This window comes from Hippocampus bargibanti, linkage group LG07 (assembly GCF_051943395.1).
Source record: "Hippocampus bargibanti isolate YZ-2025 linkage group LG07, ASM5194339v1, whole genome shotgun sequence".
Taxonomy (NCBI): domain Eukaryota; kingdom Metazoa; phylum Chordata; class Actinopteri; order Syngnathiformes; family Syngnathidae; genus Hippocampus; species Hippocampus bargibanti.
The window spans coordinates 18,844,559-18,864,204 of record NC_142740.1 but is presented as its reverse complement, the minus strand read 5'-3'; the positions used below and the strand labels follow the sequence as shown (position 1 = coordinate 18,864,204).

At 40.2% G+C, this 19,646-nt stretch overlaps 2 protein-coding genes across 5 annotated transcripts in view; one reads left to right on the top strand and one right to left on the bottom strand.

Annotated features, from left to right (window-relative positions):
• The first annotated feature begins 1,155 nt into the window (after positions 1 to 1,155).
• ncln (nicalin) lies at positions 1,156 to 12,101 on the top strand. 4 transcript variants are annotated; one of them, XM_089000325.1, is made up of 15 exons: positions 1,156 to 1,432; positions 2,107 to 2,297; positions 2,924 to 3,068; positions 3,253 to 3,347; positions 3,426 to 3,506; positions 3,586 to 3,689; positions 4,380 to 4,468; positions 4,570 to 4,709; positions 4,870 to 5,048; positions 6,902 to 6,989; positions 7,085 to 7,123; positions 7,263 to 7,423; positions 8,033 to 8,086; positions 8,235 to 8,313; positions 8,403 to 12,101. In XM_089000325.1, exons 1-15 carry the CDS (start codon positions 1,258 to 1,260, stop codon positions 8,463 to 8,465), a joined length of 1,683 nt encoding a protein of 560 aa, XP_088856451.1. In that variant the 5' UTR covers positions 1,156 to 1,257; the 3' UTR covers positions 8,466 to 12,101. The 4 variants fall into 4 exon arrangements, with proteins under 4 accessions (XP_088856451.1, XP_088856450.1, XP_088856449.1 ...); XM_089000324.1 differs by having other exon boundaries at positions 7,260 to 7,423; XM_089000323.1 differs by having other exon boundaries at positions 4,870 to 5,096.
• The window catches only part of cers1 (ceramide synthase 1), a 34,112-nt gene continuing 26,567 nt past the window's right edge, over positions 12,102 to 19,646 (bottom strand). Inside the window, exons 5-7 of the mRNA XM_089000326.1 lie at positions 19,498 to 19,633; positions 17,924 to 18,102; positions 12,102 to 14,683 (exon numbers count right to left, since the gene is read on the bottom strand). Of these exons, the coding sequence (XP_088856452.1) occupies positions 14,641 to 14,683; positions 17,924 to 18,102; positions 19,498 to 19,633 (358 nt within the window). The 3' untranslated portion in view covers positions 12,102 to 14,640. The remainder of the gene's footprint in view (positions 14,684 to 17,923; positions 18,103 to 19,497; positions 19,634 to 19,646) is intronic.

Below are 19,646 nucleotides of genomic sequence, written 5' to 3'. Positions count from 1 at the left end.
ACGGGGCAGATTGTCTGCCCTCGGTGCACCAACTGGCAAGTATCACGGTCCGTTTCCACTTTTTCCCCAACAAATACCATGAAGTGCTTTCATTTGATTGGATAAACTGACATTTCTGCTTATAAGGCCAGGAGTGAATCCGAGAATTTGTTTTAGTTTGCAGGGAATAAAAAAGATTAATCGTACAAAGACAAATTATATCTGACATGTAATGCACCATCAGGCCAAATTGTCAACATCAGCAAGAATATGACCATACACATGTGGAAATTTCCTTGTTTCTGTGTTCTCGCTGTTCCACAAATACTAACATTGCAACAATACTTGTACAAGACGGCCTGTTTCTGTCGTTTGGTTAAAACAAATGGCGAGTACTGTACTGGATGGTCCAAAACACAATGAACAGATGACCTCTCAATTGAATTTCCTACTGCTTGAGACGTATTTGTTTGAAGAAAAAAAAACAATGCTGTCAAATAAAGTATACATTTGTGTGTTTTTTGCAGCGACAGTACAACGTGTTGGTTCATCACATGGAAAGGGTCTTTTTTCAGACGTTGCAGGACTAGGCTACAGACCGTAGTCGGGCGCAGGTGACCGTATTGCGTCTTCGGGGGTAATTCCCACGTTTCCTCGAATGTCGGAGTAGATGGACACCTGTGCCGTCACACGTGTTTATGATTTTGAAGTGCGCCTTTCAACCCTTTCATGTCTTTCAATTCCTTGATCTCCTTGATGTGCGTCTGCTTGCGCTTATGATGACCTTTTTCCCTTTTTTAATTAATTTGCACTGTTTATTAAACTGGAGAATAAATCAAAAAGTAACTTTAATTTGTTTGTGATCACTCACAAGCAGCTGCAAATACTCACTTGCTCCAGTTTCTGTGACTCACTGTCGTTATTTCGGTGCACTGGCGCCTCCAGGCGAAGATGTTTAGTAATAGCACGGACTGTCGGGTTGTTCTTGATTTGCCTGAAGGACCAAATCGCATTATTTTACACTTAAATGTGAAATAAATCCTAATGATGATTGCATGTGTGTTTTTTATTTTATTATAATCTATATATGCGCATGCTAAAACGCGGTAAAAAAATCTTCAATTGGGAAATAGATTAAAGCATCGACTCTTTGCCTGATCAAAATTATCCTACTGACCTACTGACTGGTTACACCGCGAGCTGTCAGACCACAAGCAGGGGCAGCGGACGGCAATTATAATTCAAGTTGTAATCTGTTATCCGATTGCAGTCGATAAAATGTTCGAGGAGGCGAGCGAAGTGTTCGATAACATGTTTAAATATTCATTCCCCCTCACCTTTATCGTTTTTATCCCGGCCGTGCTCATCCTGGTGTCACCGCTCCCGGCCGAAGCTGCACACGAATTCACGGTGTATCGCATGCAGCAGTATGACCTGCAGGGACAGCCCTACGGTAAATCCTGCAATGCTTTTTATGCTCAATTACCTCATTGAAATGTCCTACTTTTTCCCAATACGAAATCTCCACAGTCTTGAAGCTCAATGTCGACTTTAGCTAAGGTTTGGTCTCGTATCAATTTAGCATAAAATGACGGGATGCCCTGGTTTCACACGAGTTAGCTTGTAGCTAATGCAGCTCGCGATGCCAGTTGGTAATTTTTAAAAACATGAATGACTTGATTTGACAGAATATGCCTTCCACACATTCAGTCAATACAAACAAGAGAGAAATATTCTTCATAATTTAAATTAAATGCATATTTGGACTTGGAACCATCGTGTACAAGTGGGTTGTACGTCTGCTTCAGTTAGGAGGTTGAAGGTTTGAATCTGATATTGCTTGTAGTGCACCTCGGACTGGCATATACACCTGACAAACAGACATTCAAATTCAACGGATTTACAATGTACTGTCGTCTTCGATTATCAATGTGGAAGGAACCTGCAGAACTCTAAGAAAACCCACAAAGCTACGGGAGAACACAAACTCCACACAGGAAAGCAGGAGCTGAGATGTCAATTCTGAACCTCCAAACTACGATGCAGACATTAGCAGACACTAGTTCATCCTGCTACTCTCATCAAAGACGGATTGTTACAAGTAAACTCCTCTGTGGTATTCCTCAGGTACCAGAAACGCCATCCTGAACACCGAAGCTCGTACTGTGGAGGCGGAGGTGTTAAGTCGCCGCTGTGTCATCATGCGACTAGCAGACTTCTCCTATGACAAATATCAGAAAGCCTTGCGCCAGTCGGCAGGGGCTGTGGTCATCATCCTCCCTAAAAACATGTCAACTATGCCGCAGGACATAGTGCAGGTGCTTACTTACTTTATACATGTGTTATATTTATCAAAACAACAGGACTGCGGTACATTTGAAGAAAACATGGGTTGGCGTGTGAATATTTTGAGGCATATTGCAACCACTGTGATCCATTGGGTTCACTTAGCAATTTTCCTTTGATTTCCTGCTCTTAGCGGTTTCGGAAATATTTTCCCCTTCTATCTTCACTTCTCAACTTCGGTCAGCAGCCTCATTTACACAGAGGCCATTGATCTTTCTGTAGCTTTTATATAGAACCCAGCGAAGGGGGTAAAACAATGTTGTTTTTGGACATTCATAAAATTAGCCTGAATTTTAAACAAGTTGACATCCCCCCATTATGCAGTGTCAGTGGCATTTATACAAAACAAGCAGTACATATAAAACAGAAATATTTGGCATCGTTAATCTGGAAAATGAGCCAAGAAGTCAAGCACTGGCTCATCCTGGTGTGCTTTTAGATGATGGAGTTGAAGAGCTTTTTACAGCACTTCTCGTGTAATCATATGACTGCTCTGTTTGGAGGTGTTTTTTTTCTGTGTTTTTAAATTTATTATTATTATTAATAATAATAATAATAATAGCTTTTTATGTCCATTTGCTTATGTTTTGGGGGACAGCAATTCATGGAGCTCGAGCCGGAGATGTTGTCCACAGAGACCATCGTCCCCGTGTACTTTGCCATGGAGGATGACGAACTGCTGTCCATTTACACGCAAACCTTGACCTCCTCCTCCTCTCAGGGAGCCTTGTCTGCAGCTGAAGGTACATAAACACACAGTCGAGTTTTTTTTTTTCTACTCTCCATTGACCTGGGGCATTCACAAACATTCACAAACATGTCATGTAAGCTGGATTCGACTCATGGTGATAAAATAAATAAATAATGCTACAGTCAGTTCAAGTTTATGAAGGAGTCCCTTCTCATGTTGCTTTTGTCATTGTATAGTATTGCTGCATACGGCCACAGCCAATGGCTTCCAAATGGTCACCAGTGGTGCTCAGAGCAAAGCGATGAGTGACTGGGCCATCACCAGTCTGGAAGTGAGTAACGGAACTGACAATAGATCGCTTTTTTTCTTAACCGGTCACCACTTAACACTTTTTTTGTTTGTTTATCAGGGCCGCTTGACTGGTGTTGGAGGAGAGGACCTACCGACAATCGTGGTGGTTGCTCATTACGACTCCTTTGGAGTTGCTCCGGTATATCAAGCAATTTGGAAACATGTAAGATTGTAATTGACTTCTACTCCAACATCATCTATTTGTGTACCATGTACAGTGGCTGTCATATGGCGCCGATTCAAATGGAAGCGGAGTTTCCATGTTACTGGAGCTGGCCCGTCTCTTCTCGAAACTCTACACCTATAAGAGGACACATGCTGGGTGAGCGAGCATTCATTTAAGAAGATAAAGTATACTCAAAGTCCAGTTTAACTCATTCAATTCCATTCACAAATTTATTCGGCAATTGAAAATATGACGTAGAGCGCCATTTCCGAATAAGTTTGAGTTTTGTTCTTTCATGCTTGGGTGCCGATAAAGCATTGGTCATGGCTTCTGGCAATGTTTTCCCTTTCACAACGGGGCAGCATTTCCCTTTTTTCCATGTTAGCGCTTTGTTGGATTGGATTGGATTGGATTGGATTTGCGTTTATTAGTCTTGCAGTGGAGAAATTTACATTTCACAGCAGCAAAGTTGCAAGGTATTTGGGACAGCCACCCTCATTTCAAGTTCATATAACTCCAGACCCATATAATTTACAAATCAACTCTTTTTTTCTGATGAAAGAAGAGAGTCTACGGTTGTTAACTATGTATTGAATGTTTATGTTATCCTAAAACTCAATATTCTGCGTGTCCTGGAATTCAAGTGACAATGACAAAAACCCTGGCACTGGAGTGGACGCATTTTTGCACGTCTGGCAGTGAGCGAGTTAATTAGATCCATTTGCATAATCTGCACAAAACACCTTTTTGTATTTCTCATACTCTTTCCTGCCAAACAAGAGAAGGGCCCATGTTGAGTAGATGTATATTTAAACCTTTCACTGTGGAACGTTCTTGTGTGTTCAGGTACAACCTGCTGTTCTTTGTTTCCGGTGGGGGCAAGTTCAACTACCAGGGCACTAAACGCTGGCTAGAAGACAATCTGGACCATACAGGTAAACACTTCTGTCAACTCTTCTCCAGGTCTCAACTTTTTTTTTTTTTTTTTTTTACCGCCATCTGATCCCACCTCAAATTTCACATTTTATCTCTGTAGATTCTAGTCTTCTCCAAGACAATGTTGCCTTTGTGCTGTGTCTTGATACTTTGGGCAACGGAGACGCTCTCCACCTGCATGTATCCAAACCTCCCAAAGAGGGAACTCCTCAATATGCTTTGCTCAGGGAGTTGGAGACGGTAAGATGTCTCACTTTGTTGCCTTTAATGAAAGTGCCAATGCAAGTTGACAGTTGACGTGCTTAATCTACTCTTTATTAATATAATCTACTATTATTTTGGTAGCCAATAAGTACTGAGAGGTGTTCCTACTATTTTGCTGACCCGCCTCACCTGCCAGGTGGCGGCCAGCCAATACCCAGGAATGAAGTTTTCCATGGTCCACAAGAAAATCAACCTGGCCGACGACATGCTGGCGTGGGAACACGAACGCTTCGGGATCCGGCGTCTGCCGGCCTTCACCCTCTCGCACCTGCCTTCCCACCGCTTGGCTCAGCGCTCCAGCATCATGGACGTGCGGTCAGTGTCTCCCTCCCCTCGCTACGGAGCAGGAGAGCCCCCTTCTGGGTGGGTTCACAACTTGCATGAGGCCTGTTTGTTTACAGGATAACGCGTAATATTCACCTTTGCGTCATGACTAAAATCCTGAATATGCAATAGGAATCTCATCTTTTCACTTGCTGACCTCTCTGCTCCTCACTAACCATTTCCTAATTAACTCATTCACTGCCATTCCCAAATTTATTTGGGAATTGAAAATGTGACGTACTGCACCATTCCCGAATTTGTCCGGGTTTTGTTTTTTCTTTCTTGGGGGCAGATAAAGTGCTGGCCAGACTTCTGACAATGTTTTGGATTGGATTTGCCTTTATTAGTCTCGCAGTGGAGAAATTTACATTTCGCAGCAGCAAAGTTATGAAAGAAATGAAAGTAGAAAAGCAAAACACAGGAGCTGCTGGAAAGGCAGCCACTCTTGCGGCGCCGTCTTGAAGTCAAAAGAACAAAAAAAAACTAAATAACAAATAACATGACAGCACAAAGACATAGAGAGACATTCATTCTTAAGCACTTTCTGTACCCTCTTTGTTACATAAAGCAGTTCCAGATGAAAGAGGAGAGGATCAAAGCGTCTCTTCACCAGTGGATCAGGGACATCATGGTGGAATGTGCACGTCGACTACAAGCTAAATGTTGAAAGCAAACACACAGCTGTAGCATCCATTGACGAAAAGACATTGTCTCACATCTCCTGTCCCACATAAATCTGCTTCGATTCCAAGCCGCAACAGTTCCACATACGCATCGGCCCTCTGCGCTGACGCTCCTTTTTTCTTATCGCGGGCTCCTCAAGCCATGCATCCATCCAGCCGCAGACTGTCCAACAGCACCGACCTTTCCGCTGAACAAAGCGGGGCTATGAAGATGCTGCCCATTACAGGGGCAAAAAAGCACAATGGCCCCTGTGGTGTCCAGCGATGACAGTCGAATGGTACCGACATTCCTCCCATTCAAAAACAGTACTGGCATATTCATGCTGCGGAAAACCGCTCAGCACAGTCTCCTCCTTGATGAATGTCGTGGTCAAAAATGCTGAAAAACAATCCGTATCCGTTCCACACGACGCACAACCACACAAAGTGACAAAAGAAAACACAAAAACAAGAGAAAAAAAACAACAACAAAAAAAGCAAGGCTCATCAGAGCACTTGCTGACGGCTGCCTACTCGGGCGCCAAGGTGGCAGCGTTTCCGTTTTTTCCCCATGTTAGCGCTTTGTTCCAGCTTCAGCTGTTGTTAAAGTGCTATATAAACCAATATGTCTGTATTGCATTGTATTTTTTCATTTCAAGCTTATATAACTCCACACCCATATAATTTAGAGTCTAAAAAGAGAGTCTAAGGTTTCTTACGCTGCATTTAATGTTTATGTATCCTGTGGGTTCTGGAATTTAAGTGAAAATGACAAGAATCTGGCACCGAACTGGACATATTTTTGCACGTCTGGCAGGGAATGAGTCAAATTCTGTTTGAGTGGAAAGCATACCACTGGCGGCATGAACCAAACGTTTGCATGCCAGAAGGCGCTGTAGTCTGTCACTAAACTATTCTACCACTGTAGTAAAGTCATAATTACATAAATATTTGTGTCAAGACACTTGTCGGCTGTGATATTAGAACAATCCAATGTAAAAAAATGACAGTGACCGAGGCACGTGACGATGCATTTCTTACGTCGTGTGCAAACAATGTCATAGCATGATGTCAAGAAACTCCTAGATCTGCCCTCTGTACTTCATGTTTGCACCTTGCCTCCATTTTTCTCCCTTTCACATTGTGGACATGGTCTTACTGTGTGTTTATTGTGTGTTTCAGGCCGCACGTAGACATTGAGAAGCTGACCAGGAACACAAAGGTGGTGGCAGAAGCTCTCGCCCGAGTGGTCTACAACCTCACAGAAAAGGTGAGACTGCACGAATGGAAGAGCACCTGTTCGTTGCAAGTTTGAATTTGTTTTAAAGCCTGTCAAGTCACCGCTGGCTTCTTGTGTTCTCTCAGGGAGCCTCCGGCGACCTGCACATCTTCACTGAACAAATGGTGAGCAATTCACGACTCTGCATGCTATCCAATAAGTGATGCTAAGTTGGCATGTATTTATTTATTTATTTTAATGATTTTTACATTGCATGCATGCATGCCAATTGGAGTTTCAATAATGGGTTCTTCCGTCCAGCAGGTACAAGAGGAGCACCTGTCCGCCATGGTGGACTGGCTCTCGGCTCAACCGCGGGCCGCCCAGCTGGTGGACAAGGACAGCAGCTTGGTGTCCACTTTAGAATACCACGTGGGACGCTACCTCAAGGATGTCAAGAAACATTACGTCAAAGCAGACAAGCGGTAAAGAACACCGCTGCCACCTGCTTTCCGTGAAAGACCGCATTTCCTTCAACTAATGGGAGATACTAAGCCAAAATATGTCTCAATTGGTTAATGAAGTGCATTGAGAAGTGCATTTTCATCGCAGGTTCGAGTATAACCACCAAAATCTTTTTTGGGCTGCGGTTTCATTTTACATACATTCAAATCTTTCATTCAAAATTTTTTTTAGTATTATTTTTTTTTACTCATACAGAAAATGACACCCAACTCTGCCGTTCCGCAATCATATTTATGCAAATTTTTACGATAGTGATAATTCAAAATGAAAGTCCTATACAGAGTGATATATTTCTTATTGGTGAATGTACCTAATTGTGAAAACTCCAAATTTACCATAGCAAGAAATGTGATTGTTAAATCGGCAAAAATAATATTATTTTTTTATGTAGAAATGAGTCTCCTGGGAAAAAAAAGTCTTTTGCTGGTTATTCTTGGAACCTCTGAGCTTTACATTTTCACAACTAAATTATTTGAACGTTTCTACGATAATTGAGTTCTTTGAGAGCCACGTGTGATATAAATTCTGGTATTGTAAATATGACTGTTTTGCATTTCTTCTTCTCTCAGGGATCCAGAGTTTGTCTTCTACGACCAGCTCAAGCAGACCATGAATGCTTACAGGTGATCATCATCTCACTCGGGTTGTCACTGACACAAGACCTCAAATTAGAAAATGATGAAATGACTTCATCACTCCCCCCCGATACAAAGAAATCTTATTGTAATGTTTAGTTTCCTTACCCGCTTTGTTTTCCTCTATCCTGACTAGAGTCAAGCCCGCCATCTTTGACTTGCTGCTGGCTGTCTGCATTGCTGCCTACCTGGGCGCCATGTATTTTGCCATCCAAGTAAGTCACATCCATATTTGAATTTCTAAAATCAGTCAGTGATCAAGATTTGTTTCTCAAATGCTTTTTTTCCCCAACTGCCCCCGCAGAACTTTGGAATGCTATACAGCATTGCACGGAGAGTCACCCAGCCTAAAGTGAAGGCCCATTAAAGACAACAATAACACATTCCCACCCCACAAACTTTCGGTTTCTTGTTTTCGACACCCACTCAGGGTGCTTATCAAAGCCGCCCCAATCATTCCCATCATCGTCTGCGGCACGCCTATGATGTCCCTTCCTGTCTTTGCTGCCATCTTGAAATCTGCATGCTGCCAGAAGTAGTTTGACACTCCCCCCCTCCACCTCTACTCTTGTCTTCACCGATGCACTGATGTCACTGGCAGCTGGAGCGACACCAATCTGTCTTACTGCATTTAATTGTTTGGCTCCTCCTTAAAATAACAAGCAGTCCTTCGAGTGAAACTACCTTAAATATGTTAGACGTTCAATCCATCCAATTCATTCCAACTGAAGTATTTGGCCACATAGTGTGCTCACGACCAGTACGGTGGAAAAATGTCAATGATTGAAAAGCACCTAAAAGTTCACACTAATTAGTTGGTATCAGCGAAATCTCTAATCTTGATTCAAAATAAGAGATATGTGAAAAAGACAAACCCCAACAGAAATCTTGTCCTCAATGAAGTTAGTGTGAAGTAGTATCTAACCTTTCCATGTTACAGTAGGTCAAGATATTCTCTGCAGTTTGTCCCCCTTAAAAAAAAGATCGTAGTTTAGTCAAACTCAAACCCTCAAAAGTAATGTTTCTTATTCTGACTTAAATGCAGCCAAAGGCAAAATGCACAAGTCTCTTTTCTTGTCTAATCAGTTTTGTGTGTAAGAGTGCATCTGCAACTCGATAAATGACTTTTTTTCTTTGTTATCACTGTGCGTTACCACGAACTTTGGCTGATTATGGAGAAAATGTAAACGCACACGTTGTCACTTAAATGGACACATCCACACTAAGCGGTTTTTATTCAAAGTCAACAGGTGCCTGGTGATAAGCAAAATCTTAGAAATAAGATTTTGCTTCTTTTTATTATTTTCAACTGTGAATGAACTACAAGATATTTTTGGTGCGTGTTTTTACTGCATGACTTGTTCTTCCTCAAATCAAAAGCCACACTTTCATGACAATTAATTTATTGAACATTGGTGGAACCAGAATAATGATCTTTGCAAAAACTGACTTGTCAGATTTTTATTTGACGTGATAAACCAAAGGAAACCTCAATAGTCTTTACAAGTTGGTACCGTATTTTCTGGTGTATAAGGCGCACCCACAAAGTATGTTTAATTTTCAAACCTTTTCCATATGTATGGCGCACCGGAGTATAAGGTGCACCTTCAATGAATGAAAAAAGCTTGCCCAAATATAATACTGTATATAAATTTATAAATGTTTTCCAAATATAAGGTGCTACTGGAGAGGCAAGAAAAAAGAAAACCCGAACAAATTCGGGAATGGCGCTCCACATCATATTTTCATTTCCCGAACAAATTCGGGAATGGCAGTAAAGTAGGACGAGTTGGTTCAATTTGATATACCCATCTTTTAAATCAAAAATTATTTTCCAATTCAAATTCTGTGTTTTTTTTACACCCCAAGTATATTAATGAAACTGGTTTGAGTACAGTTTTTCTTTGTTTGAATGCCGCTGTGCCGATAACCATTTTGGGCTTGGGAGCCTTTTACTGAGTATCTTCATCTTTATTAAGTTCTTAAGAGTTGCTTGTTCTGTAGCCACAAGGGGACACAAGCCAGTGTATTATTGTGCTGGTCCCAAGCACGGGTAAATACAGAGGGTTGTGTCAGGAAGGGCATTCGCCGTAAAAGCTCGGCCAAAACAAACGTGTGAATCAAACCTCTGAAGATGGAGATGGATGGATGGATGGACACTGATTCGCTGTGGTGAGCCCTTGAAGGGAAAAGCCCAAAAGAAGACAGTCGATGCTGGGGTTACGCACTACTTCCTCTACGGGAGAGTCAGTGGATGCTAACAGTAGTTGCGAGACCTGTTATTACTTCACATATTAAGGTGCACCTGCGTATAAGGCGCAGGGTTATCTTTTGAAGAAAATCCAGGCTTTTGGGTGGTGAGCCTTATGCACCGGAAAATAAGTATCTTTTTTGATTTTACTCTTAAAATGTGAAAAGTCTATAGATAATAAAATATGGAGGGTTTCAAAATAGATTGATGCTAAGAGATTTTAAAAGATTTGTAATTAGAATGCCATCATTGATCATTGCAAATAATTGCCACGAAAATATAAGTGGACAATCACTACTGATGCTGACATAAACCTTTGAAAACACCAGAAAATTAAGCCAAATACGTGAATTTTTGGTATGCCTATGAAGAGTATAACATTCACAATGTCAAATACCTACCAGGTCATTATATTTACATTACACTGACATAAACATTGTTGTCTGCATGTAATTTGGATGAATATCGACGTGCATTTTGAATTATTGCAGTTGAACTAAATGATCAACATCTACTGTATCTGTAAAATCTAAATGAAAAGGGGCGATTGATTTAATATTGTACAAAGTTGAAGTTAGCATGAGTAGAGGTGTGCTTGTAAACCAATTGGTTTGTAGTTTTTGGATATTTAAGCTTTTTATCCATGAAAGTCTATTGAGAGGAACAGACTTTGTGTCTGCAAAATACAAAATTTGGGGTGATTTTGTGAGCAAGGGCACAAATGAGCATCTGCATTTTGGTGACAATAGCTCATATTTTGGGGACATAGAGTGATCTTGGAAATGTTTACAATGACGATTTACTATTCAAATGTGTGTTTTATGACATTGTAATGGATTAAAAGTACAGTAAAGTCTCGTTATATCGATATTCAAGGGAGTCCGAAAAAATATCGATATAACCGGGACTATCGATATATCCGACCCTGTTTGCATGTAATTTTCTCCGTGCGTGCCTAGAAATAGTATCGATATAACCGGGACTATCGATATATCCGATATCGATATAACGAGACTTTACTGTATGTGCTCTAAACAACTGACAGATTTTCATCACAATTCCTTATAGGCACACCTAAATAATGATCTTTGCAAAACAATTACATTCTGAAATAACTCACACATTTCATTTTTTTTTTCTTACCGGACACCTTTTTATTTCAGGGGATGACCCAAAAACAAATCCCAATATTTTATAAAACAGCAAGTGGTTGAATTGTGGAAAATTAAGTTTTACAGAGCCATGTATCAGTCGTCCAAAAATGAATAATTAAAACACAATGTTTCATTCAACATCAAAGGTCTCAAAAATAACCCTAATTCACCTTTCCCTTTTCGAGTTTGATCTAACTAAAGATTATTTTTTTTAAACTCTAATAAATTACAGTGCAATTATTCTTTTTTTTAAATAGTAAAACAACAAAGACCTCGCAGGGCTTTCAGCCTGACATGCAGCCTTTCCAACTCATGATCACGAGTGGACAATTTGGCACAATCAAAGCTTTCATTTCCTTTCGGTTGCAGTCCAACAAAAGTGAAAAATCAGCGCTGCCCGGGGTACCGACACATTTGTCGTTTCCTTCCCGACATCCATTTATTATTATTATTTTATTTGTGCCACATATCGCCATCAAAATGAACAGGTTTGAACTATCACCAACTCCAGCCAAAATTGAAATCTAAAACCATTTTTGTATTCTCACAGTCTTCTGTGTGACTTGACTGATTGTGAGTATTGTACCCCCCCCCCCCCCCCCCCCCCCCGCCCTCCTCAAAAAAAATCCCGGAATCTGCTTGTTTAGATCATTTCAAGTCATTTCCTGGGCCAATTCCTCAATGGATGCGTTAACTGCGTTTGACTGAACTAGTTGAACAATAACATGCACAAAAAAGGGGGAAAAACTGCCACAAAATGCCTCACCGATTTCCAACACTGTAGTCTGACATGCTGATGTCGTGCCAGTCACAGAATGAAGAACACAACACGCTTTGTCAACTTGAGAAAAGGATGAGGTGACATGGCGGTTGTATCTTGACAGGGGATAGAGAAAGTGAAAACAATTAATATTTGCTCATAGATTTTTTTTAACAACACGCTAAATTATTTTGGAATAATTACAAAAAAAAGTGGAGTAAACAATTCGTAATGTCCAACTAGTAAAATAGAACATGTCTGGAGGAAAATACAGTGCTCAAATTGTAAATCAGACTTTTAAAATGGGGTTGGTGGTTCAAATTAAGGCTTTAAAAAAACGCATGTTCACACTTTTTTTCTCTCAAATTTCTCCTCGATTTTCGTGGGATTTTTTTTTTAATCAATGAAGAATGTTTTTTTTATTCACTTCCTCTATCCACTGTCCATGCTTGGATTTGCACTGCGACTGTGCAGCTTTTAACTGGAATCTCCTCTTCTTGCATCAAACTGAATCAAACTGAATCTTGCAGCAGATTCAGTTTGTGATACGACATTGTCATGTTTGACAAGCAGCACCACCATGTGAACCGGCATTCTTCACGAAAACAAAAAGATGATGTGACACTCCATCTTTGTGTGTGTGTGTGTGTGTGTGTGTGTGTGTGTGTGTGTGTGTGTGTGTGTGTGTGTGTGTGTGTGTGTGTGTGTGTGTGTGTGTGTGTGTGTGTGTGTGTGTGTGTGTGTGTGTGTGTGTGAGGGAGACTGCGAACAAGTCCACTCTCCCTGGTCCCCTTTGTTTCTGATTACATCAGACTGTCCAATGCAAGACAGGAGATGATAATAAAATAAAACTAAAAGAATCAGAACAGTGTGCTCAGAGGAAAAAAAGAGGAATTATTGGAACAGCAGCAGTTCCAATACAAATAAACAATACTCCTGAACTCAAACACTGATTTACACAACTCACCAAAAAACATGGGGGATTTTCGGCTTTCGGGTGCAATTTGGGGTTGAACATAAAATGCACGAGCGCATTTAAATGTTAACTTTGTTTGTTTTTCTCTAGCTGAGCGTTGAATTGTTTAGAGCAAGGGCGTCAAAGTCATTGTTTGCGGCGGGCCTCATTGTCATTACGGTTTCCTCTCAGGGGCCGTTATGAATTAGAATGTTTAATCTCCTCCACATATTTTATATGGCCTGCATAAAAAAATTATGAATAACTAGTTTTCAAATTTGAAGTAAAAGATAATGACTCTTATTGTGGTTGACAGATGACAATTAGAATTTTGGTTCAGACTTCAGCAAGCATCATGGAATTTCACAAGTTTGATTTGCTTTTGTGGGCCGAATAAAATGATGTGGCAGGCCAGATTTGGCCCCCGGGCCTTGATTTGGGTTAGAGATTGAAATGAAATTTACATGTTAAGGTTGCAGTGCACTTTAAGTTCCTCCTGAAATGTCACCTCAAGGCAGAATATTCCTCTAACTTCTTGTGAGTAGCGATCGTAGGAATGATGGAGATGACAAGGTAAACAAAGAGACAAAATGTGCGCGCCCCGCTCCAGCACTACAGGCAAGCTGAGTTTTCAAAACAAGAGCTCGAAGTTGATCGACAAGGTCGGCGGTACCAAGGCACCTTTTTTTCTTCCTTTTCTGTATCGTGTGCAAATCGCATGCGTCCGAAAGCGACTGCTCTTTTCCAAAGAAAAACCCGGATTACATTGCGAGATCTCTTTGCACTTGTTTGTTAATAAAAATCCATGTGTGTTCCCAAAATCATTTCAATGTCACGCATTCCTGAATGCTTGTGCATACTTGTTTTTTTATTAGATTTGTTTTGAAATCATGATTCTGGTACTGAGCAGTTCTTCTGCTAGGTCCTCTCACACACATGGAAAAAAATTAAACAATTTAAAACCCCCAAGTTAATCACTTCCAGCTAGTTGCGTCATTAAACCAGCAGTCAGCTTGTTGGCCTTCATTTCAGTGCAACACACACGCGCGTACATTAACACACACACATTGACGGGGGAGAGGGGAGGGGGGGCTTAACAAGTCAAATTGAGGTGTAAGGGTTGAGGTCATGTTGGACCCACTCGCTCCATTCACCACTCACACTCACGAATGTCGCTAATGGAGGCAGGAGCCCCGGCGGACCCGTGCGACGAGAATAAAATCAATAAGCAAGGGATTGGATGATTCGGAAAAGGGGGGATGAAAAAGAAAAGGGTCTGTTTCAACTGCTTCACAGTGCTTGAATAAAAACAACATACTCTATGACTTTAAAAAAAGTAAGTGTCTGTGTGTGCATGTGTGTTGGTGGCGATGGTTTTCCTTTCTCGCGAGCTCATGCCTGGTGGGGGCGCCGCAGATCTGTTCATAGATGCTTCTCCTTGGTGATTCCGTTCTGCATGTGCTTCCTGCCGGCAGAGTTGAGAAAGATTTTGCAACAGATCATGTAAGAAGCAGTTAAGGCAGTCCAGATAAAACCGGCGCCGCCTCATCGTATGTGCGCTTTCTTATCCAACTCCTTTTTTTTTTTACCAAAACATCCAAAGGGTGCTCTCTCTCTTCTCTCTGTTTCTTTTATTTTCTCTCACATAGGCATTCAACATGCGGCATAAATAGCTATGATACAGCAGGCATTGTCTGCAGCCATTTTCAACAAAGGGAAAACCCCCTTCAATGTCAGCAAATATATTTCATTCACCGTCCCTGATCCACTGGTGAAAAGGACACTTTGATCTTCTCTTTCATCTAGAATTGCTTTATTATTATAAGCCGTAATCTCGACTCTGTCCTTCCTGTATGGGTTTTAGGGTGTTCTGCCCTTATTCACGTTGATCGAGAGAAAATGCGTTTTCCCCGCAGAGATGCCGGAAAGATCAAGTGTCGGCAAAGAGGGTACAGAAAGTCCTTACGAATGAATGACTCTCTGTGTCTTTGTGTTGTCATATTATTTGTTATTTTGTTTTTTGTTTTTTCATTCAAATTGGTGCCGCTAGAGTGGCTGCAGCTCCTGTATTTTGTTTTACGTTTTCTTCCTTATACAACTTTGCTGCTGTGAAATTTACATTTCTACACTGTGAGACCAATAAAGGCTAATCTAACCCAAAATCATTTGGGTAAGAATTTCATCTGTGACAAACTACAAACTATTTACATTATGTTTGGTAGTAGTAGTAGTAGAATTTTATTTTTCTACTCTTTCCTTTCCTCTTCCTTTCATAACTTTGCTGCGGTCTTACTTCCGGGTAGAGTGAACGCTGGCGTGAATGGCTGCCGCTGCTCACCCGCACAAGAAAATCCAGTTACTGTAAAGTGTCCTTGAGAGTATTGAAAGGCGCTTAGAAATAAAATGTATTATTATTATTATTATTATTATTATTATTATTATTATTATTATTATTATTACAATGTATTATTATTACAATGTATTATTATTAATAGTAATAATAATAATAATTATTATTATTGATAGTAATACTACTACTACTACTAATAATAATAATCATTGTTATTATTATTATTATAAAGTATATAAAAAATATATATACATAGTGTGTGTGCGTGGATGCATGTACCTTACGTCATCTCTTACTTTGAATAATCTCCTCTCTATTTTGTGACACTGTCGTAGATTGAACTCGCCAATCACTTAGATTGATCAAAAGGTGTTTGAAATGAATTTTGTGGCGTTTCATGGGTTTCTCAATTCGCATCCAAGAGTGCCAATGTTACCATTTGCAATGTTACCCATAAATAAGCGTGAACATGTTTGATAGGAAATAATCTTGAGCTCTGCAGGACTTTTCTTCAATGATTCCTATTTTTAAAAAAACATAGTTGACAAAAAGTACATTTGTTGTGGCAGCAAACGTATTAATTTCAAGACCATGAATATAAAACAAATGACGTACAGCGGCATTGCAGAGATACAGCATGTTGGCCCATTTTTAGGTCCAGATTGATTAGTTCAGAATCAGTGACTTGCTTTGTGTTTTTGTGCTTGTGTTGAGTGTGGACAGCGGCCTTTGAGTGACGGGCACAAGGAGCTTCTTTTGAAAGCTACTCAAACAAACAATGACATTGTCGTGCAAAGGTTAAAAGGAAAAGATAATGGAGTCAAGGTATGATGAATCCATGACTTTAGATAACAGAACATGCGCACAAACACATATGCTTGGTTTTGAGTCGGTTTTGCGCTTTCTTGTTTAAAGGTCTTTATGATGCAACGGCTGTTAGTTTGGGAGGCGTTTCACGGATAATCTTGATTATTGTGAAACCTACGATGGACTGTCAGTGCAAACCATGAGAACAAATAACTAATATTGAAAAAATTCCCAACCGTAAATGAAAACACACAAAAAAGCAAATGAAAAACAATACAACAAAAAAAAACTAATCAAAACAATCAAATGCATATTTACCATTTGGCTGTTTCGTTGAGCAAAGGAGAAAACATAAAAAAACGACCAACCAAAGATAACATCCTAAAACCAAGCAAACTAGCAAATAATAAAGCACAGAAACAAATAATTCAATAATAGAAAAAAATAGACACAAGTGCAAATCCCAAAATTGACAAACCGACGAAATACAATAGCATTTTGTTCATGCGTATTTGCTGTTGGCCTTTTTGTTTTGTTTTTCTTTTTCTGTTTTCATTTCATATTGTGTTTAGATTTGTTGTTATGTTTCACTCCTAGTTTGTTTTTATTTGCTGTTTAGTTTTTTTTTTGTTTTTTTATGCGTACCCCTTTCTTGTTTAGTTTAAAAAAAATCATTTTCAAAGTCAAAGTCAGCTTTATTGTCAAATATGCTAATATGCATGACATACCGCACAGATGAAATTAATGTCCTCTCTGACCCAGCGTGCTAGGCACTTATAACGTGGCTAAAAAAGACATACAATTGACAATACATGTAATATCTGAATGTAAAGTGAGGTAGTGTCGGATGTAAAGTGAGGTAGTGTCATATATAAATAAGGTGATGTAATGTAGTAATGCAAAAACAAACAACAAAAAAGGGTTGAAGTGATGTCCTGCAGAAAAAAACGTTTGTTCTTGTGTAGCTTTTTTTGTTTCATCTATCAATTATTTTTGTGGGGTTTTTTTTTTCATTTGCAGTCATTGACTTTTGGTTTGTTTGTTTTTGTGTTTTTAATTTGCTGTTGTGTTTTGTTTTATGTTATTTGATGTTGCCGTGTTTAATTCTTTATTGTTGTGCACTTCAGGGCGACTGTAGGAACCTCTTAAGTCCAACTCAATTTGTCCAACTCTGGATTCAAATCTTTGACCTTCCTATATGAGGCCAGCATGTTGTTTCTGGGTTAGTGTGGGTTCGTGTTTTGACTCTTAACTTGTTCACTGCCAGACAATATGCAAAATGTGTCCACTTCAGTGCCAGGGTTTTTGTCATTTTTACTCATATTGCAGGACTCACACAATATTGTGTTTTACTACATAAATTGGCTGCATACATTGTGTGTCAAATTTCGCTCATCTGCCTCACAGTTGCGAGTTTGCAAGCCGTAATCTCGACTCTGTCCTTCCTGTATGGGTTTTAGGGTGTTCTGCCCTTATTCACGTTGATCGAGAGAAAATGCGTTTTCCCCGCAGAGATGCCGGAAAGATCAAGTGTCGGCATCTACTCACCCGCGGTCAGCGTTGTGATGTCCAGCATCATCATCGGTGTGATCATCGCCGTTTATGGCCATCGCCTGAGTAGTTCGGAGCAGGCCCGCTGCTGCCTTGACGCCTTCCTCCTCCTCGTACTCCCTGACGTCATTCACTTCCTTCATCTTCAACACTTTCACGACGAAGATGACGATGAACTGGTGGTGAGAAGACATACAGACCAAATCACATTTTTTCCAGAGCAGTGGTTCTTTGCTTTGTTCGAGGTACGAAATCCAACTAGTTCATGTGCACATTCATTGAACACATCATTCATGAAAAATATGTAAAGTTTTTCTAAAAATAAAAAAACCAACCCCCCCCCCCAAAAAAACAAACAAACACAATTATTCAATTGTTCACTGCCATTCCCAAATTTATTCGGAAATTGATGTTCATGACTTTCATTTCCTGTTACTTTCACCACTTTCCTGCTGTGAAATGTAAATTTCTCCAATGCGAGCCTACTAATGGCTAATTTAATCCAATCCAATCTCGAATTTGTATTTGAGTTTTGTTTTTTTCTTACAGGAGGATAGGGGGGTATGCAAGGTGCAGAAAAAGCGCTGGTCAGACCTCTGGCAAAGTTTTTCCCCTCCCACAAGGGGGCAGCATTTGCCTTTTGTACAGCCGCCTCCATTTCAAGCTCAAATCACTCAAGACCCAGACAATTTAGGAATTAACTTTTTTTCTCTTGAAAGAAGAGAGTGTAACGTTTCTTACGCGACATTTTCAATGTGTCCTCTTGAAAATGTATCAACAGTGTCCCCACAAGAGCTCCACTGTCAACACATTGTCATCGCAATGGATCAACAGTGTTTCCATGTCCACTTTTTCTTGACTGCGTCCCCCCCCTATAATCCTCCCAGACCTTGTGTTGCTGTGTAGTACTTCCCTTTTCCCCACAAATGAGCGAAATCAACATTTTGTCTCTTCAGTATGTCACTATTGCGCCTCTTAACTCATTCGCTGCCTTTCACAAATTTATTCAGGAATTGAAAAGTGTGACGTGCAGCGGCATTCCCGAATTTGTTCTGGTTTTGTTTTTTTCCTGCTTGGGGGGTGCCGATAAAGTGCTGGTCAGACCTGTGGCAATGTATTTTCCTTCCACAAGTAGGCAGCATTTGTCCATGTTAGCGCTTTGTTACAACTTCAGCTGTTGTTATATAAATCATTATGTATGTACAGTATTGTATTTTGCACAGCTGCCCCCATTTCAACCTCAGACAACTCCAGGCCCATAGAACTTTGGAATGATTTTTTTTCTGATGAAAGAAGAGAGTAAGGTTTCATACACGAAATTGAATGTTTATTTAGTCCTAAAACTCAATATTCTGTGGGTTCTGCAATTTGAGTGAAAATGACAAAAACCCTGGCACTGGAGTGGACAATTTTTGAACATTGTCTGGCAGTGAATGAGTTAATGACTGATGTAAGAAGACATAATAATATGTATTTTTTTAAATGTGCGCGTGTGAGGCGCGATCACGACATTCACACAGTGACGACTGAGTTGCCCTGTGAACACCCTTTATATTTATGTGTGGTCTTACCAAGAACCAGTAGATGTTCATCAGCAACAGGGCGAGGAGCAAAGTGTTGAAGAAGAAGTAGAATGGAATGTTGGGGACTGACACGCAGGTGGCATACAGTACTTTTAGGGGAAACCAGTACAGACGGAACCAGAACCTGAAGGAAATAG